General features: G+C 36.6%; 2 protein-coding genes across 2 annotated transcripts; both read left to right on the forward strand.

The window, feature by feature from the left end:
• The first annotated feature begins 1,214 nt into the window (after positions 1 to 1,214).
• On the forward strand, positions 1,215 to 2,186 carry LOC107731959 (probable ATP-dependent RNA helicase DDX52). The gene is made up of 3 exons (XM_016543185.1): positions 1,215 to 1,337; positions 1,697 to 1,925; positions 2,017 to 2,186. The coding sequence occupies exons 1-3, from the start codon at positions 1,251 to 1,253 to the stop codon at positions 2,184 to 2,186; spliced, it is 486 nt and encodes a 161-aa protein (XP_016398671.1). The 5' UTR covers positions 1,215 to 1,250.
• A 447-nt stretch (positions 2,187 to 2,633) lies between these two features.
• On the forward strand, positions 2,634 to 12,980 carry LOC107731976 (probable ATP-dependent RNA helicase DDX52). Its single transcript, XM_016543203.1, has 15 exons — positions 2,634 to 2,756; positions 3,116 to 3,344; positions 3,436 to 3,566; positions 4,420 to 4,605; positions 4,698 to 4,841; positions 4,969 to 5,080; positions 7,403 to 7,475; positions 7,668 to 7,871; positions 8,124 to 8,214; positions 8,369 to 8,491; positions 9,633 to 9,783; positions 9,872 to 9,947; positions 12,146 to 12,217; positions 12,394 to 12,492; positions 12,741 to 12,980. The coding sequence occupies exons 1-15, from the start codon at positions 2,670 to 2,672 to the stop codon at positions 12,805 to 12,807; spliced, it is 1,845 nt and encodes a 614-aa protein (XP_016398689.1). The 5' UTR covers positions 2,634 to 2,669; the 3' UTR covers positions 12,808 to 12,980.
• The last annotated feature ends 8,683 nt before the right edge of the window (positions 12,981 to 21,663 follow it).

Here is a 21,663-nt window from a genome sequence, read left to right on the forward strand (position 1 = left end):
TGTCATGATCTCCATTCTGTACCTTGCCATTCACTCAGGACTCCATTTCCCATAATCCTTTGCCCGGACTCATCAAGTGCATCACCTGTCTCTCATCAGATCTCATCATCAGTTCACAGCTGTCTCACATTAGTAGGACTATAAGAATAGCACACACACTCTCTGTCATCGCTGGTGATTGAATGTTGTATAGCTCTTCCGTGGTTTCTAAGTTTCCGTGTTTCTAGTTTCTCTGTTTCCTTGCCTTCGTGTTTTGATCCCTGGACTGTTTTCTTGTTTATGATTGTTTTGCTGCCTGCCCTGACCATTGCCTGATTATCTGGATTACTCTTTTGCCTTGCCACTGCCATCGTTGTTTGCTGTTGTTGACCACGCCTGTTTGACTACGCTCTTATTAAAGCCTTGCATTTGGATCCCCACTTTGTCGTCACGCCTCCCTCGTTACAATCATGTACAGCTATGCGTGATTCTGGGTTTTCTTATTGGATTGCTTCATATCCAGTATTATCATGCAATGGTTCTGCCGTCATTCTTTATTATAGGTTTTAGTTCTCCTTTGGATGTGACTAACTTGAAGCGAACTTGAGTTACACAGACACTGTAAGATAACTTATCTCAAACACATGAGAAGTAGTTATTTCTACTGCTATATTTCCTTCTGTCACAGGAAGAGTTTTATTTTAGTTAATGATTTATTGCTCTGGAATGTTGTGTTTAAACTCTCTCTTGCTCATAGTGCTTCATTCACTTATATCAATAAATGATTTAAAGATCCTGATGATGATACAAAAATTTTTTTTTTTAAATCTTCATATTGCAACACATCTTTTGTGTATTTGTTTTGTTGCCTGGCAACTTATGTTTATCCTAAATGTAGTAGAATTTAGACATAAAATGTGACTCAGCCATATCAAATTAATATTTAGGATCCAATATTTAGGAAGAATAAAATAACAAAATGATTTTGTTACAAGATGTTAAAAATATTAAGTCCAAGATGTTCTTTAAAAAAATAATTGTGCATGCATTAAAAATGTCGACATTTATAAATATTGTTAATGTTATCCTTTAAACATTATAATAAGAACTCACGTTTTACACACACACACACAAAAAAAAAACAAAAAAAAAACGGCGCTCTCTAGTGAACGACAAAAGTGATAATAAAGGTGTAATAATCGAACGCCGAGAGCGTGCTGGTCATAAAAGCGAGATCGATTAGTCACGTCTTTGCGTCTTATTTTGTTTCAATGGACGCCTTTGACTTGTTTAGAAAGCTTGGGTCTGGAGCAAAGTTTGATCTGAAAAGGTTCGCTAAAGATGCAGAGCGGTTTAAGGTAGGTTTCGATGCAAAGTACATAAGAAAGTTAACGTATGTTAGGCTGTTGTTACGTAAAACGAAAGGAATACGTGAATTACTGACCTAAGCTGCTGCCACATGGCTATCATGTGTTTCCATTTCCCATGGACTGTCCCTGGAAATGCTAATGCTAATCCGAGTAAACCCAAATATCGCTAAAAGAGTGCATTAACAAGTAGTATGAGATAATAATCGACATTTACCAAGTTTTAAACATCTTTGGTTACTGTGTTGCACAGCATTACAGAAACAGCAATTCTGGTTGCTACTGTACATATGTTACAAATCAACACATGCTTATTTGGTCATTATTAATTCTTGTGTAACTCCTCTCAGGTAGTGAAGTCTCAGAGCAAGGACAGCTCAAATCAGCTGGCTGGAGTCAGCTTTTTTGGCAAAGAGACACAAGAGAACACATCTCTGGAGTCCAGACTAAGTGAAGATGATGGTGAAGAAGAGAAAGAAGGGAGTGATGAAGAGCAGGCCTCTGGTAAACGGACTAAAGTGGATGAGCCATTGAAGACAGCACTGAAGAAAAAGAAAGGAGCTAAGAAAAAATCCGAAGGTAAGTCATATTCTCTCAGTCTCTTCTGATTGCTAGCAATTCAGTGTTTAGGGTTTTCGAACAGGTCGTTCGCCTTACTGTTGTGAAACAGATGCAGAGCCTGAGAAGAGTGAGGGAGAGGGGATCCAATGGATGTCATCGCAAGACAAGGTGAAAGACCCCAAGAAGGAGTCTAAAGACAAGCCCTCCTTGAAAAGACTAAAGCAGCTTCATCAGGAGAAGGTACAAAGAGTTGTTATTGCTTTTTACACCACTTTTTGATTGGTTGATCACAGTTGAAAATTCTTGTAATATTAATCACATAAAAAGATCTATGGATGATAAAAATTCTGGCCGATTCTAATAATGTTATGGCCGTCATTAAAATTCTGTATTGTTTTGAAAAATAAAACGCTAAATAAAACATTAAAAAATTAAAATAAAGCTAAAAACAGTTGCAATAAATGCTGTCATTGAATTTAGTACATAAATGTACAGTATGAAAAATGGATATTCATTTTGAGATTTGCTATTAGTTTACAATTAACAGGGTTATTTTTTTTTTTTTTTTAAATGTTATCCTTTAAACATTATAATAAGAACTCACGTTTTACACACACACACACAAAAAAAAAACAAAAAAAAAACGGCGCTCTCTAGTGAACGACAAAAGTGATAATAAAGGTGTAATAATCGAACGCCGAGAGCGTGCTGGTCATAAAAGCGAGATCGATTAGTCACGTCTTTGCGTCTTATTTTGTTTCAATGGACGCCTTTGACTTGTTTAGAAAGCTTGGGTCTGGAGCAAAGTTTGATCTGAAAAGGTTCGCTAAAGATGCAGAGCGGTTTAAGGTAGGTTTCGATGCAAAGTACATAAGAAAGTTAACGTATGTTAGGCTGTTGTTACGTAAAACGAAAGGAATACGTGAATTACTGACCTAAGCTGCTGCCACATGGCTATCATGTGTTTCCATTTCCCATGGACTGTCCCTGGAAATGCTAATGCTAATCCGAGTAAACCCAAATATCGCTAAAAGAGTGCATTAACAAGTAGTATGAGATAATAATCGACATTTACCAAGTTTTAAACATCTTTGGTTACTGTGTTGCACAGCATTACAGAAACAGCAATTCTGGTTGCTACTGTACATATGTTACAAATCAACACATGCTTATTTGGTCATTATTAATTCTTGTGTAACTCCTCTCAGGTAGTGAAGTCTCAGAGCAAGGACAGCTCAAATCAGCTGGCTGGAGTCAGCTTTTTTGGCAAAGAGACACAAGAGAACACATCTCTGGAGTCCAGACTAAGTGAAGATGATGGTGAAGAAGAGAAAGAAGGGAGTGATGAAGAGCAGGCCTCTGGTAAACGGACTAAAGTGGATGAGCCATTGAAGACAGCACTGAAGAAAAAGAAAGGAGCTAAGAAAAAATCCGAAGGTAAGTCATATTCTCTCAGTCTCTTCTGATTGCTAGCAATTCAGTGTTTAGGGTTTTCGAACAGGTCGTTCGCCTTACTGTTGTGAAACAGATGCAGAGCCTGAGAAGAGTGAGGGAGAGGGGATCCAATGGATGTCATCGCAAGACAAGGTGAAAGACCCCAAGAAGGAGTCTAAAGACAAGCCCTCCTTGAAAAGACTAAAGCAGCTTCATCAGGAGAAGGTACAAAGAGTTGTTATTGCTTTTTACACCACTTTTTGATTGGTTGATCACAGTTGAAAATTCTTGTAATATTAATCACATAAAAAGATCTATGGATGATAAAAATTCTGGCCGATTCTAATAATGTTATGGCCGTCATTAAAATTCTGTATTGTTTTGAAAAATAAAACGCTAAATAAAACATTAAAAAATTAAAATAAAGCTAAAAACTGTTGCAATAAATGCTGTCATTGAATTTAGTACATTAATGTACAGTATGAAAAATGGATATTCATTTTGAGATTTGCTATTAGTTTACAATTAACAGGGTTATTTTTTTAATTTTTTATAAATTAGCTTAAATTGAGTCTTAGATTAACAAAAAGGTAAACTAGAGGAAATGTAAACAATTAATTGTCCCATATATATATATATATATATATACAGATACTGATAAATTAGTCGGTAACCGATATGGTATTTGGATATATTGCATTACGACAATTTTACCATTTTCACTTGCATTTATGTGGCGATATGGATCTAATTTCAATTTACACTCTTAAAAATAAAGGTACTTCATTACGCCATAGAAGAACCTTTTTGTCTAAATGGTTCCATAAAGAACCTTTAACATCTGAAGAACCTTTCTGTTTCACAAAAGGTTCTTTGTGGCGAAAGAAGGTTCTTCAGATTATAAAAAGATAAGAAAGAGATGGTTCTTTAAAGAACCTTTGACTGAATGGTTCTTTGTGGAACCAAAAATGGTTCTTCTATGGCATCGCTTTGAAGAACCTTTTAAGCACCTTTATTTTTAAGAGTGTAGGGAAAACAAACAGATGGGTTTCCTTATAATATTGATCATGTGTTTTAGGTGAATCGGATACGGCACCAAAACCGGATTAACGTGCATGGGACAGACATTCCAGATCCTGTTTCCACTTTTGAGGAGCTGCAGCAGGAGTATGATCTGGACCCACGAATCATTCAAAACATCAAGGCGGCGGGTTTCCAAACCCCCACACCCATACAGATGCAAGCCGTTCCTCTCATGATGCATGTATGACATGTTACTGTTGCATCAGATATAAATGCGTTTGCTTTCCTGATCCTCTCTTAAGTGTTTTAATTCCACGGATCTGCTTGTTTTAGAAAAGGGAGATCCTGGCATCTGCTCCGACAGGCTCCGGTAAAACTATGGCCTTCTGTCTGCCCCTGCTGGCCCACCTTCGCCAGCCTCTCAACAAGGGTTTCAGAGCCCTCATCATCTCCCCCACCAGAGAGCTCGCCACTCAGGTAAACCTTCAGCCCACCTCAGGCTAATTATTGCTGTAGACTACTTCAAATAATCTATATATTGCTGGTAGTTTAAACATATTGACTGACATACAGAATGCAATTAAGACTAGCGTTTTTTCTCTAGACTCACAGAGAGTTGCTCAAGCTGTCGGAAGGAGTGAGCTTTAGAGTTCACATGATCAATAAAGGAGTTGAAGCCATTAAAAAATATGGTCCCAAGACAGCAAAGAAATTTGGTATGTATGTTATGTATATTTACACGTTATATATATGTGTGTGTGTGGGTATTATATATATATATATATATATATACCCACACACACATATGGGCCCAATGCTGCAAAGAAATTTGTTGTGTATGTTATGTATATTTACACGTTGTGTGTGGATATTATATAATATCCACACAAACACGTTTAAAGATTTTTTTTTTTAATAAATGATTAGTTTTATTCAGTAAGGATGCATTAAATTGATCAAAAATGACAGTAAATAGATTTATAATGTTGCAAAAAAAACTACGTTCATCAAATAATCCTGAAAACAGTATATAATCAGTTACTCCATCACAGGAATACATTTTAAAATATAATGGCGTTTTAAAATATATTAAAATAGAAAACAGTTGTTTTAAATTTTAAAAAGATCTCACAGTATTACTGTATTTTTGATTTAAAAAAATGCAGTTAATGCAAAGGTGAACTGAAAATAACAATGAGTTAGGATGTTGCTTTGAGATCCTTGAGTGTTTAGCATAATTATGTTTCTGATGGGTGTTTGCAGGCATTGTGGGGTTACAAAAAATTGAGAACTGCTGTTTTAGAGTGATTCACTCACTGTCTTATTCTTAATACTTTTGTTTTCCAGATATATTGGTGACGACTCCTACGACTCCTAAATATTTACTAAATCAAGACCCTCCTGCTATCAACTTAAGTAGGCGAGTGATGTGCAAGAGGTGCAAGAGCGCTTCACGATGCCATAGAAGCACCTTTTTGTCTAAATGGTTCCATAAAGAACCTTTAACATCTGAAGAACCTTTCTGTTTCACAAAAGGTTCTTTGTGGCGAAAGAAGGTTCTTCAGATTATAAAAAGATAAGAAAGAGATGGTTCTTTAAAGAACCTTTGACTGAATGGTTCTTTGTGGAACCAAAAATGGTTCTTCTATGGCATCGCTTTGAAGAACCTTTTAAGCACCTTTATTTTTAAGAGTGTAGGGAAAACAAACAGATGGGTTTCCTTATAATATTGATCATGTGTTTTAGGTGAATCGGATACGGCACCAAAACCGGATTAACGTGCATGGGACAGACATTCCAGATCCTGTTTCCACTTTTGAGGAGCTGCAGCAGGAGTATGATCTGGACCCACGAATCATTCAAAACATCAAGGCGGCGGGTTTCCAAACCCCCACACCCATACAGATGCAAGCCGTTCCTCTCATGATGCATGTATGACATGTTACTGTTGCATCAGATATAAATGCGTTTGCTTTCCTGATCCTCTCTTAAGTGTTTTAATTCCACGGATCTGCTTGTTTTAGAAAAGGGAGATCCTGGCATCTGCTCCGACAGGCTCCGGTAAAACTATGGCCTTCTGTCTGCCCCTGCTGGCCCACCTTCGCCAGCCTCTCAACAAGGGTTTCAGAGCCCTCATCATCTCCCCCACCAGAGAGCTCGCCACTCAGGTAAACCTTCAGCCCACCTCAGGCTAATTATTGCTGTAGACTACTTCAAATAATCTATATATTGCTGGTAGTTTAAACATATTGACTGACATACAGAATGCAATTAAGACTAGCGTTTTTTCTCTAGACTCACAGAGAGTTGCTCAAGCTGTCGGAAGGAGTGAGCTTTAGAGTTCACATGATCAATAAAGGAGTTGAAGCCATTAAAAAATATGGTCCCAAGACAGCAAAGAAATTTGGTATGTATGTTATGTATATTTACACGTTATATATATGTGTGTGTGTGGGTATTATATATATATATATATATATATACCCACACACACATATGGGCCCAATGCTGCAAAGAAATTTGTTGTGTATGTTATGTATATTTACACGTTGTGTGTGGATATTATATAATATCCACACAAACACGTTTAAAGATTTTTTTTTTTAATAAATGATTAGTTTTATTCAGTAAGGATGCATTAAATTGATCAAAAATGACAGTAAATAGATTTATAATGTTGCAAAAAAAACTACGTTCATCAAATAATCCTGAAAACAGTATATAATCAGTTACTCCATCACAGGAATACATTTTAAAATATAATGGCGTTTTAAAATATATTAAAATAGAAAACAGTTGTTTTAAATTTTAAAAAGATCTCACAGTATTACTGTATTTTTGATTTTAAAAAATGCAGTTAATGCAAAGGTGAACTGAAAATAACAATGAGTTAGGATGTTGCTTTGAGATCCTTAAATGTTTAGTTTTATTTTGTCGCTAATGTGTGTTTTCAAGAATTGTGGAATTTAAAAAAAAGGAAAAAAGTTGAGAACCACTGGTTTAGAGTGATTCACTGTCTTAACACTTTTGTTTTCCAGATATATTGGTGACGACTCCTAACAGATTGATATATTTACTAAATCAAGACCCTCCTGCTATCAACTTAAGTAGGCGAGTGATGTGCAAGAGCTCTGTAGTTCAGTTTAAGAAAATCTCAAATCTGAAAATTTCTCTTCAAAAAAATAAAATGAAGTATTAATTATGTGTGTAGATTTATCATCAAAGAGCTTCAAGATTATGTTATGTTCACCATCATACACAGGAAATCGTTCTCCAGTGTAAATATGTCTTTACTGTCTGTAGTGTGGAGTGGCTGGTGGTGGATGAATCTGATAAGCTCTTTGAGGATGGAAAGACAGGTTTCAGAGAGCAGCTTGCCACTATCTTCTTGACCTGCACTTCTCCTAAAATCCGCCGGGTTCTCTTCAGCGCAACCTTCGCCACAGATGTAGAGCAATGGTGCAAACTGAACCTAGACAACCTCGTCTGTGTCAACATTGGACCCAGGTATCGAAACACTCCTTTCATGTGAAATGAGTTGAGTTACGAGCTGAAGATTACTTATTAATTTGTAGCATAAAATGATTGCTATTTTAGGTGTAAGCTCGTGAAAACAGCAATAGGATAGAATACATCAATAAATTAATTTTCTCTCATTTTAATTTAAGTTTTACAAATTTTACTTTAATTACTTTTTTAATTAATTTAATATTTTTAAATTAAATTAAAATGAATTTACCTGACTGTCTCCTTCCACAGGAACTCTGCAGCTGAGACTGTGGAGCAGCAGCTTCTGTTTGTGGGTTCAGAAAATGGAAAGCTACTTGCTATGAGAAACCTTATAAAGCAGGTCAGTGAAGTTCTCGCAGTCATTCTGATGACAAAATATAATTTCTTAATGGCAAAAAAAAGAAAAATCCAGAATTTCATCATTCAGATGCCTCATAAGGAGAAGTGAGTTTTTAGCACTGAAATTGTCATAACTTCACATAATTTCCTTTCAGGGATTTCTGCCACCTGTGTTGGTGTTTGTTCAGTCCATTGACCGTGCCCGAGAGCTGTTCCATGAGCTGGTGTACGAGGGAATAAACGTGGATGTGATCCATGCGGATCGCACACAACAGCAGGTTAATAAAAGAACCAGATAATCGTTAAAATAACACCATTAATCATTCATTCAAGTTTTGAGGATGTAAAGTTGCTAAAAAGTGAAACAAAAAATCTAATTGGCTCTAAACATTCAAAATTATTCAACCCCCATAAGTAAAATTTTGTAGAGAATATTGTACCTCCAATGAACGTTAACTCAAAGTGCGTACAAGCTTCTGAGACCTCTCTACTGGAATTCTGGCCCATTCATCAGTTGAAAAAGCTTCCAGATCACTGATGATCTTTGATTTTCATGTTGCCTTTGCTTTCTCCAAATTCTAAAAATATTTTGATGACATTTAAATCTGGAACAGGCTACTCATTCTACGACCAATCCCAAGCTTTAGTAGATTTGGATGAGTGCTTTTGGATGATTGTCCTGTTGGAAAGTCCAATAATCATGAGCTTCAGTCTGTTTACCGAAAACATCACAATCTTTGTCAAAATGGACTGATACTTCAAAGAATCCATGATATCTTTCATACAGTCAAGATTTCCACTTCCTGCAACAGCAACGCATCCCCATATCAAGACTGGTCCAGCACCGTGTTTGACCATGAAGATAGTGTTCTTCTGCTCATAAGCTTTGCCGTTTTTTGCACAAGACATAGCACTGATTTATGGGTCCAAAAAGTTTCAGTTTGGTCACATCACTCCATAAAGCATTGATCCAGAACTTCACAGGTCTATCCAAATTCATTTTAGCATATTCAAGTTGGACTTTTGTCCTCCTTGGTCAAGAATGGTATCCCGACATGAAGGCCATGCTTGTTTAGTGTTCTCCTTATACCCTATAAGTAAGTGAATTTAAAACAGCAATGTTGAATTATTATGATGTAGCTGTATTGCAAAAAAAAAAATCTTATAACCTAAAAATATTACATTATATATTGACATTATCACTTTTAATATGCCACTAAACCGTTGTAGAAAAACTGGATCTTCAGAAAAGTTTACAATTATAAATTATTACAGTCTTGAATCTTTTTTGGGTTGAATAAATTGAATTTGTATTTATGTGTGTGTGTATGTATAAATAAATATATGTACAGTATGTATATGAGTGTAATATTAGTGGAATATAGTGTTTAACTGGTCTTTCTTTGTCTCTCTCATTAGAGGGACAATGTTGTGAGCAGTTTCCGTTCGGGGAAGATCTGGGTGCTGATCTGCACTGCTCTCCTGGCCCGTGGTATTGACTTCAAGGGCATCAACCTTGTTATCAACTACGACTTCCCTACCACTGCTGTGGAATACATCCACCGGATCGGTTAGTCCATTGTAGCTTATTATCTGAGTAGACAATTCACGTTGTCTACTTTTATTATACTAAGCTTGGTGTTTTATTTTCTCTATAGGGCGAACTGGAAGAGCAGGCAACAAGGGAAAAGCAATAACTTTCTTCACAGAGGATGACAAACCTCTCCTTCGCAGGTAATAACAGCACTTTACAACTAGTCATAATTGCATTGATATTTAAGGGAGATCATTTTCTGGCCTTGTGACATATAATTGACCATATGCTCGGAGCGTTATTTAGAACTTCCGCATTAAGATAAGCCAGCTCGTAAACTTCCGGAGAAGCGTCATTTGATGTTGTGGTATATATAGGTAGAGACTCTTGAGACCCTCATAGAAACCTCTCCTGCCACGTTCTTGTCAGAAAGTGCGAAAAAATAATTGCAACACCGTAAATAATGATAGCGGCATTAACATACAGTTTCATGTTATTTAAATGCCGAGCCTGCCAAGCACTATCGTAACTGTTTAGGCTAACGTTAGCTTGCTAGCGACGCAACATCATAATGGTATTCTTGATAATCCATAACTTACCTTCATTGTCCTGAACACATTTTTAAAACACTTGTAATATTTGAAAGCCTTTATTATTTTTCAACTCAAAGATGAAAATGTCACCTGGCAGAAAACTTTTAAGATGAAATTGGCATGAAATTAGCATTATAACCAGTAGATGACAGCAGAAGATCGCTCATTAGCAGTTGCCATTTCAACTCCCTAGGTTTTTTCAAGTCTTGCTTTTGGATTTATTATGAAATGACTATTATAACAAATTTGAGTACTTTTACTGTACTGAAGTATAAAGTATAGCGAGTGCAGGAAGTCACAAAGTCTCATGTCATTTAAAAAATAAATAAATAATTAAGCCCAGACACCAACAGCCTAGAAGGGTAAATTATTTAAATACGTAACTAGTTAACTACAAATTAAATAAGTTAATTATTAATGGTATAACAATTAAATAATAATCCATTAAATATTTTAAAATATTTTTAGATTTAATTTATAAACTACATTTTTAAGTTTTATCTTTACTGTAGAAGCTGCTAAATGCATTCAGCCAACAGACTTGTTGCTGCTGTAGTTTTGTTTCTCTGAATTGTGTCTGAATCATTTAAAGGGGTCATCGGATGCTACATGCACTTTTGCAAGTTGTTTGAACTGAAATGTGTGTTGGCAGTGTGTGTACACAACCACTCTATAATGATAAAAATCCACCCAGTGGGTTTTGTTAATCTACTAAAATCTTTTCCCCTTTCTCAAATCGAGCCGATCTCAGATGCCTGTCTGTGTGATGTTACAAAAACAGGCCCCTCCCACAATAGTTTGATAGACAGTAGCGTTTCAGCACAGACTGGAGTAGTGTCTTACCTTAGACCCGCCCTGAGTGAGCCGTCATCAGTCCGCCATTGTTTCACCGCTGGAGCAGATGTAGACAAGAATAACTGCTAAGCAATTGAGGTGTTCTGTTGTTGGATGTAATAATGAACATAGCAGTCGTCATTTACTCCCGACATCTGAGCCGCTGAGGACGCAGTGGATTACGTTTGTTTCTGAAGGGAATCTGCCCCCGATCTACCTAAATGCGTTTATATTCGCGCAAATCATTCGTGATCCAGCTTCACCTACAGAAGAAGTGAGTATAAGGTTTTTTAATGAATCTTTGCAAATCACCTTTCCTAATAATGTGCTAATTAGCAAGTTTCACGATGAATGCGGCTAAAGTAAACAGTCTCTCTGAGAGCGGCTCGGAAGAGAGGGGCGGGGTCAGCAGATTGAGGAAAATGGGCATCCGATGACCCCTTTAATGTACAGCTCTGTTTTTGACATTGGCTCGTCAGATGTTTTGTTCCGTCTGTTGCTTTATCACTGTCAATCATAGCAATGACTCACGGCACAATTTAGCGGATTCCTGAAACTGTATATGTGGACGTATGGTCCTCTTAGATCAGGGGTGGGCAAACTTGGCCCTTCCAGGCCACTTTCCTTCAGAGTTTAGCTCCAACCCTAATCAAACACACCTGAACCAGCTAATCATTGTCTTCAAGACTACTAGAAGGCTACAGGCAGGTGAGTTTTATCAGGGTTGGATCAAATCTCTGCAGGAAAGTGGCCTGGAAGGGCCAAGTTTGCCCATCACTGTCTTAAACAAAACTTTTCTTCAAATTGTGAATGGATTCTGTAGAGTAACCGAGCAAAGGGCGCTTCCCTAAAGCACAGTTAATTTTGACACTTGACCGGAAATGACTGAGCTGGCTTATCTAAAACCAGGAAGTAACTGCATATAGTAAATTGCATGAGCTTCTACTTACTTATTTTTTGTTATGGATCAGCATTGCTACCGTCATAAAGAAGGCTGGATGTCCTGTCCCTGATTACATGATCGGGTTAAAGAAAATCAAAAGGTGAGGATACTCAGTTATATTATATAAGTGGTGTTTAATCAGTCTAGCATAGTTGCTTGTTCATAACTGTAGTTTGGAGAAAAAGTCTATCATGTTTAGAAGTTTAAAATGCTTTCTGGAGACTAGTGTTGCCATCAAATGTCACAATGTAAGACCTCTAATTTTTCTCCCTACAGCAAATTGAAACGCCAGCTTGTAACAAAACCACCCAGACGGTCAACCATTCGCACGACTCCGCGCATTCTTTTTGAGAAAAAGCCCAGCAAGAGAAAAAGGTTTGTTCTGGATCCCAGTGTGAAGATAGCTGGACAAGTTTGTTTTAGCCTCACAGAATTAAAGAACAGGACCAGAATCTCATTGTTTCCAGCTTTTCATTGATAATTAATTTATAGTTTTAATACCTATCATTTAAAATTCTTTAACAGTTTTGTATTACAATATTTAATTGACTTAATTATAATGGCAGTTTCTGATCTCAGTTTAGTGTATGACATGACTTCACATTTTCACTGTCAATTTTCAGGAAAAAAAGAAAAGCAGCAGCAAAGGAAGCAAAAGGCGAAGCATCAGAAGTCATTTCTAACAGCTGATGTGGCACATTGAGAGAGATGTACAGACTGCTTCTTTTTTCTATCCACATTATTGTCTCTAATAAAGGGAATGTTGACCAGTCTGTGTGAAGATCTTGTTGTTATGACAATCAACAGATTGTCAGTGCTGTTCCAGTTTACTTTACATAAAACATTACCATCATAAACTGAAAGAGGGTCTCTTCAATGATTCATTTTTATCAAATGCTATAGGCTTTTAAACACTGGTGCCGGTCAGACTCTTAATGTTAGTCTCCGGTTTACATACTTGAAAGAAACTGATGCGGCTCAGAGACTTTAATTTTTCAATCTCGTCATTGTATCATATGCATGTTATGTTGCGTTACAAGCATCAAGTATTTTTTTGTGTTCTCACCTCAATGCTGTTAGAAGTGATCCCAGAACAGCCAATCTGAATATACTGGATGTTTAGGGGTGTTTTAGACCAAAAGAGTTTTCATTACATTCCCGGGGCCATTTGGACCCGGTGGAGCGTAAGCTTATAAAACAGTCATAACATAATATTTCTCAACTAAAACCACATTGTATGTGATCAGTAACTTGTCAATAAGTGAATGCGCAAACATTAAAAATGTTTGAATGCTATTTGTTGTTACAGTGTTATGACCATGTTATTACTACCTTTTCCTGTTTTTTTATTTAAAAAAATAGAAATTCTTTGTTTTATATAAACTGTGTTGGATGAAAAATGTATTTTTGAACATAACTTTATGTGAAATTTAGAAAAACATAATCTTGAGTACTCAAGAAAAGAAAGAAAGAAAGCCGCAGTTTATACCCTGTTCAAAATGGACCAGAAAGGTTTATAAAATGTGTTTATATCTCTTTAAAAAACTTTCAAAAATCTATTTTGATAGTCTTGGCTGATTTGCAAATTGTGGTTTCCGTACTAATAACTACAGAATAAAATCGGTATTTCGTTGGTTATAAGGAAAGTACCTACAAGAGTGTGTAGCAAGATACTATGCCAGTATTGTGACATAATGTTGTGTAGTCTTAAAACCACATACTCTTGTTGCTTACTAGCCTTTACATTCAAACGTTACAGCTACATTTATTACATTAAAATCGATCATTACATTTAAATGCCAAAATTGTTTGTTAACATGTTCATACTTAAATCCAATATAGCTTGATTCAGCAGCTCTGAGTGTGAGCAGAATCAGGCCTTTGAAGTTTCAGTTTCGTGTTGAACTTCTATAAAGGCGTGGCCACAGAAAATAACTTTCTTACAGTACTAATGTATTAGAGCATGTAAACAAGATCAGGAATCATTAAAGGGACATTGATTTACAAGCAGTGACAGAATCAGAAACAACAGAAATAACTCATGTAGTTTCTGCACAAAAGTTAACTAAACTAAACGCTAACACAACTAGTCTAAACGAACAAACATAGACTCAACATACATACAAAGGGGAGTTAAAGTGGATGAATGAAACCATTAGAGAAAACAGAGAATGCAGCTATGGAAAATTAGTCAGTTAACCACCTGAGTGAAACCATCAGTGTCGTTTTACAACGGGGGTCTACAGCTTATACTAACTATCGGTTTCGTTTAGTTAAATATACTATACTTGCATTGCCTTGGCTGTTGAACGAGTGTCTGGATGCAGTCTCAGAGGAAAGTCTTGATGGTTTGAAGGTTTGGGTGGTGCTGGAATTGTGATCACGTTCATCTGGGTTTGAAGATGAACTTCTTTAACTTCTATGGAGGTCACAGCTCTGGGAGGTACTAATGTATTAGAGCATGTAAACAAGATCAGGAATCATTAAAGGGACATTGATTTACAAGCAGTGACAGAATCAGAAACAACAGAAATAACTCATGTAATTTCTGCACAAAAGTTAACTAAACGCTAACACAACTAGTCTAAACGAACAAACATACACTCAACATACATACAAAGGGGAGTTAAAGTGGATGAATGAAACCATTAGCGAAAACAGAGAATGCAGCTATGGAAAATTAGTCAGTTAACCACCTGAGTGAAACCATCAGTGTCGTTTTACAGCGGGGGTCTACAGCTTATACTAAACCTCGGTTTCGTTTAGTTAAATATACGATACTTGCATTGCCTTGGCTGTTGAACGAGTGTCTGGATGCAGTCTCAGAGGAAAGTCTTGATGGTTTGAAGGTTTGGGTGGTGCTGGAATTGTGATCACGTTCATCTGGGTTTGAAGATGAACTTCTTTAACTTCTATGGAGGTCACAGCTCTGGGAGGTCAAAGAGCCAATTGTGACTTACACTTTCGGACGGAAAGTTTACGACTCTTTGTCTTCGAGCATGATATTTTGCATATGTAACTGGGTTGGATGCTGATGCAAAAACTATTACAGATTCTTAGAACACTAATATGTTGCATAGGTATCTACATATAGTATATCCTCTCATTCAGATAATCAAAATACAAATTTGTAGATAGCAAACATGCTACAGGTGAGGTTATATTATCTAAGGATTCTATCATAAGCATGCATAAAACAGTATACAATACAAAAGACAATATCCCTATATGGCATTCATTTTTATTTTGGATGGAAAAAAATATTTGGGAGCTCGGGGTCCCTGATAATATATCCATCATAAAATATGCTACCATGTTTCTTACATTATTATTGAGCAGCGAATGCCAGGGCCCTTGTCTATTGGCAGGAGGATTATAAAGTGGAAATCTCGACTGATAGAAACCATCAGTGTCGTTTTACAACGGGGGTCTACAGCTTATACTAAACCTCGGTTTCGTTTAGTTAAATATACTATACTTGCATTGCCTTGGCTGTTGAACGAGTGTCTGGATGCAGTCTCAGAGGAAAGTCTTGTTGGTTTGAAGGTTTGGGTGGTGCTGGAATTGTGATCACGTTCATCTGGGTTTGAAGAGTGATGAACTCCAAAGATGTTGTTCTGACTCGGTGGTGATTGGGTGAATTTTCTCCCAAGTGAAGAGTGAAGACATGGCTGTAGTTGAGGCCAGCCCAGGAACCAGAAGTGGGGAGGTGATGAGAGAAGAGACAGACCAAAGCTAGGCGGGTCACTGATGTGAGGCCTTTTAACTTCTGTGGAGGTCACACCTCTGGGAGGTCAAAGAGCCAATTGTGACTTACACTTTCGGACGGAAAGTTTACGACTCTTTGTCTTCGAGCATGATATTTTGCATATGTAACTGGATTGGATGCTGATGCAAAAACTATTACAGATTCTTAGAACACTAATATGTTGCATAGGTATCTACATATAGTATATCCTCTCATTCAGATAATCAAAATACAAATTTGTAGATAGCAAACATGCTACAGGTGAGGTTATATTATCTAAGGATTCTATCATAAGCATGCATAAAACAGTATACAATACAAAAGACAATATCCCTATATGGCATTCATTTTTATTTTGGATGGAAAAAAATATTTGGGAGCTCGGGGTCCCTGATAATATATCCATCATAAAATATGCTACCATGTTTCTTACATTATTATTGAGCAGCGAATGCCAGGGCCCTTGTCTATTGGCAGGAGGATTATAAAGTGGAAATCTCGACTGATACACCCCCACCCCCTGGGTTGCTATCGAAAAAAAAAAGGAAATTAAAAATAGTTCGCTTCCAGCCCTTCTCTTTTCAGATCCTGGATCGCTTGCATCTAAGATTGATAATTTTATTGTTTCAAACTGTTTGAAAATATGGCGTCAAATTAAGAAGGGCTGCAAATTACCTGACACTGCTATTTCTGCCCCAGTATATCGTAACCATGCATTTCCCCCTTCTATCTCTGATACGACATTCAATATCTGGAAGCTGAGTGGTATAGTCACCCTAGAGGATTGATATATTAACAAACATTTTGAGATGGTCCTCACTGCAGAACACAAGATCCAGGGGGCGTGGTTGGATCCAGATCCAACTCCTCCCACCTTACATATACCTAAACCTACCCGTCTCCACCCCCTGATCCCTAAACCCACCCATCTCCACCCCTAAACCTACCAATCTCCACCCCCTAGATGTGGATTCAACCACGCCCCCTGGATCTTGTGTTCTGCAGTGAGGGGCTACTGAACATTTTGCCTCATTTTCTCAGCTAAAAGAGAAGTTTTCTCTCCCCACAACACACTTCTTTCGACATTTACAGATTAGAAATTATGTACGTCATGCAATAGCCAATTTTGAATCTTTGCCGGAGGAAAGAAGGATTTATAGGCTATTGTTGGGCTCACCTGATTCCAAACATTTGGTTTCAGATTTTGTAAATGCATTTTCTCAAGAAGTGAGTTATTCTACACATTTTTTAGAAAATGCTTGGGAAGAGGAACTGGGCACACAGATTGAGGCTGATGGAGAGCCCTTCTCACATTTCATATAAACATATAAACCAACATCCAAATGTTTGTGTGTGTGTGTTTTTGTGTGTGTATGCGAGAGAGAGAGAGAGAGTGTGTGTGTGTACTGGTATCCCCTACATTATGGGGACCCCACGAGGATAGTGATACCAGTAAATTTTGTCCTTGTGTCCATTTTTGGTCCCCATGAGGAAAACAGCTTATAAATCATATACAGAAGGTGTGAGGGGTAGGGGATACAATTTACAGTTTGTACAGTATAAAAATCATTACGTCCATGGAATGTCCCCATAAAACGCGGAAGCCCAATGTTGAAAATGGATTTAGCTATTTAAATTAAATAATTATAATGTAATAAACCTATAGTTAAACATGCATTTGTTATAAGGGGGTCAAAAGCACATTAAATGTTATTTTCTGGGAACTAATTAGAGAACTGACTTTTCACATTTTATTTGCATGCTTGTTATTAGTGGGTTGTGCTGTTGGGTTTGGTTTTTGATATTTTGATATCAAAATCTTAATTATCACTGCTACATCCGGTGCTTGAATGCTTGTATCCGTTTCATTTAGAGCTAGAAAACTACCACATCATTGTCATTTTATGGATCAATCAGTTTTTTTTAAAACTATGTTCACATTTGTCATGTTGATTTTGAGACCAAAGATCATGAAGGAACCTTCAGAAGACCATTGAAGAGGAACTAAAAGATGGAAGCCTCTATCTATAAGTTCAAGACATGAAGACAGCAGCAAAACGTGGTTGTGATTGGAACTGACAGACACAGAAGTGACAGATAAGTTTGTTTAAACAAATTGAAACAAAATGCTTGATCTGCTTTTATGACTATTTATTTATTTATGGAGCTTGTAATAGGCATATAATAAATGTGCTGTTACAATATTAGACAATATTAGTTCTTAAAATATAAGTTTGTGACTCCTACTGATTCTATCCAGAAATAATTATCATATATACATTTATTATACAGTTAAACAAAATATGTTTAATTTATAATATGCAATTATAATTTATAAAATGTAATTATCTTTACAATTTTATTTGTTAGTTGTATATTTTTCATTCGTATTAATCTTTTTATTGCTAGTCTTCGGATCTTCGTTAGGTGGCGCACGCTCTTGTTGTCAGTTGTCGAAAAGCACCGTTATTATGGTACGTAAATATTTCTCATGAAATCTTTCATATTTCCATCAAAACCTGTTTTATTAGTCTATCATTACAATTAAAGAAGATATTGATAATATTGAGTAACTACTGAAGCTGTAACTACAGCAGTTCTAAGTTTCGTTGGCTGTTAGCCTACTAGCCTGCATGTTGCATCTGTGGTTAGCCTATAGAGCAGGGGTGTCCAAACTTGGTCCTGGAGGGCCGGTGTCCTGCAGAGTTTAGCTCCAACTTGCCTCAACACACCTGACTGGAAGTTTCTATGCCTAGTAAGAGCTTGATTAGCTGGTTCAGGTGTGTTTGATTAGAGTTGGAGCTGAACTCTGCAGGACCCCGGCCCTCCAGGACCGAGTTTGGACAGCCCTGCTATAGAGTCTATAAATCGCTAAATTTACTGAAATAATTTACTATTATTTATTATTTAGTTGCAATTTTTGTTGGCTTCTTGTTTTGGGCACTTGATCATCCATCAAGATTATCAAACTGCTTAATTGAGACCTATAATGAGGCCTTTTGAATATTACAGTTTTGAATATTACTTTATAGCACATGCAGTATCAAACATGCTTTATGTACAACCTGTGGTATAATGGTTAAAGTTCTGGTCTGGAAACCGTTGGAAACCCACAAGGCCCGATCCATAAGCTATCGTCATAACATACGATAAATTGAATAATGAATCTTTTGTTCACTTGAAAAGTGGGTTTTCAGTGCCTTCGGGGCAGGGTCATGATAAAACATGCTGTCTAAACACACAGTGGGTATAGAAAAGAATCACCCCGCTTTAAAATAATCACATTTTGTTGCTTTCCAGCCTGAAATGAAGACGGACATAGTTTATGTTCTATCCAGCTGTATTTACTGAGAGCAACTTATAACATCCAAGTGAAAGATATAACTCCAACATGTAAAAAAACAGAATCATTGAGTTAGAAAAAGGATCACCCCCTTGTGTCAGTATTTTGCTGAACCACCTTTTTCTTTAATTACAACCTTTATTCTGTTAGGATATGTCTCTAGGTCCTGCTAACTACTGTTTTATTTGCATTTGTTTTCAGGGTACAATATTCTGCCTTCCCCATCAACCCACAATGGATCAAATTAAGGTATTTGTGTTTGTTTGTGAAATGGTTCGCATTTCCATATAAAGTCAGAAAAATGGCTGACTCATTACCATTTTTAATACAGCATACAGCATAATATTAGACAGTTCTGGCATTGTGTTAACCCATAATGAATAACTCACATTAATTTATTTTTTAAAATAACATTAAAGTGGATTTTGTAAAAGAAACTAAATGGCATATTTTATACCATACACTCTAAAAATGCTGGGTTGTTTCAACCCAACGTTGGGACAAATATGGACTAACCCAGCTGTTGGGTTACATTTTTAAATTAAAGTTTTAACCCAAAAGTTGGGTTAGTCCATATTTGACCCAAAGTTGGGTTGTAACAACCCAGCATTTTTTAGAGTGTACTTTATATAATACTATCATACTCTTTATATCATATACATCAGATTAGTTGATCAAAATATTCAAGAGATGAATTACTGATTACCAATATAATCAATAATGACATTAATATATATATTTGTAAATTCTTAAAAGTAATTCATGACAATAACAAATGCAATGGTACATTTAGACCTCCTTCCAGTGTGTGGAAAACCCTAAAGGATCGGGTGGAGTGATAATCTATGACCGGGTGACATTCGCTATAAACAAGCAACACTTGGTAGGTTTACATGCTTTACTACTTCCACTCCAAAACTGAATGACTAGCGTCTTAGTATATTAAAAGACTGGTTTTGTTTTCTGCAGATGGCAGTTCATGATCATAAAGCCACAACTGTACTAGTAAACAAAATCTTGCCTTAGAGGGGGAAAAACTCCGTCAGACCAGTTCTGTTGTAACGGCAAGTGAAGACAAGAAAGACAAATGCCTCCCAAGACCTTAATATCTCACCCTTTATACTTTTTTTTTAAGATTTCACCATCATCTGTGTCTTCTGTTAATAGCCATTTTGCAATGAATTAAAGGTGTCCACATTGGTCTTTCAAGAGGTCTGTGTAGTGACTTAGAATATGTCAATATGAATATGTCCCTTCCTGAATAAAGGAGCAGGAAATCTGTAAAAATTAACCTTCAAACACAAAACTAGACCTTCAAACCACACTGCCAGTACTCTACTGTCCAATTCACACAAACATAGGGAGTACACTACAAAATACAGGACTCAAGAAGCAGAGAAAGACCCACTTGCTAGACGCTAATGCTCTTCATTAACTCACTTACCAATATCTCTTACTCAACTCTATACAGCAGGCTAGTGCACTCGTTTTTAATATTAACCTTTGGAAAACCCATAATTAGCTGCAGGGATGACAGTAAATAGGCCTAGAACTTCCAGCGCACAAGCATAATTATTTTTATTAATAAACACTTTACATTTAAAGATTAGCAGTCCTCCTTACCCTAAAAAGAAGTACATGTTAGCGTACCTTTAAAAAGATTAGCTACTATTACAGAAATAATATACTTCAAAAGAATATACTTAAGTGTGAACTGAATGTAATGTTTTCGGACACACAATCACAATGATTGCAATTAAATGAAAATGTATTATAGTTTAAATCATTATATTAAATGCAATTACACTGAACAAAATTATAAACGCAACACTTTTGTTTTTGCCCCCATTTTTCATGAGCTGAACTCAAAGATCTAAGACTTTTTCTATGTACACAAAAGGCCTATTTCTCTCAAATATTGTTCACAAATCTTTCCGACATCTCCGTCACTGAAGCCATGGTATGTGAATTAAGGAAAAACATTACTGTCATCATCTAATTTCTTCGGTTGTGATAAAGATAATTAGCCTAACTCTATACCTTTTTACCGTAAGTTATGTCTATAACTCATTACGACAACAAGCATATGTACAGTGAGTGTTCACCGAGGGTTTTCATTTAAAATCATAGCATGTATAAACTTGTAAAGGTGCCTAATGTGCTTTATAATGTTTTTATCAATCTAATTTCATATTTAAGTTAAAGACATATCTTTAAATCATTGATGGATGTGTTCTATAGTGTGACAGACGTAGAAAACAGAGGAGGGATTCGCCCTGAAGCTGGTTTTGATAATACAAACACATCTGGAGTAAGTAAATAATGCCTATTGTTAGTGTCACGGAAACACCTGCCTCACCAGCCGAATCAGCCTCTTACACCCGCTCACAATCACCCGATTACTAATCACGGACACCTGCACCCACTTACCACACCAGTCAAATACACACTCACC

Source organism: Sinocyclocheilus rhinocerous, unplaced genomic scaffold, assembly GCF_001515625.1.
Source record: "Sinocyclocheilus rhinocerous isolate Xijiao unplaced genomic scaffold, SAMN03320098_v1.1 scaffold128, whole genome shotgun sequence".
Classification (NCBI taxonomy): Eukaryota; Metazoa; Chordata; class Actinopteri; order Cypriniformes; family Cyprinidae; genus Sinocyclocheilus; species Sinocyclocheilus rhinocerous.

Bases quoted from the DNA above. Each gene is read 5' to 3' on its own strand.
- LOC107731959 (XM_016543185.1), top strand. From the start codon at position 1,251: ATGGACGCCTTTGACTTGTTTAGAAAGCTTGGGTCTGGAGCAAAGTTT. The intron at 1,338-1,696 runs GTAGGTTTCGAT...AACTCCTCTCAG, and splicing joins AAGATGCAGAGCGGTTTAAG to GTAGTGAAGTCTCAGAGCAA. The intron at 1,926-2,016 runs GTAAGTCATATT...GTTGTGAAACAG, and splicing joins AGCTAAGAAAAAATCCGAAG to ATGCAGAGCCTGAGAAGAGT.
- LOC107731976 (XM_016543203.1), top strand. From the start codon at position 2,670: ATGGACGCCTTTGACTTGTTTAGAAAGCTTGGGTCTGGAGCAAAGTTT. The intron at 4,606-4,697 runs GTATGACATGTT...TGCTTGTTTTAG, and splicing joins CCGTTCCTCTCATGATGCAT to AAAAGGGAGATCCTGGCATC. The intron at 8,492-9,632 runs GTTAATAAAAGA...CTCTCTCATTAG, and splicing joins CGGATCGCACACAACAGCAG to AGGGACAATGTTGTGAGCAG.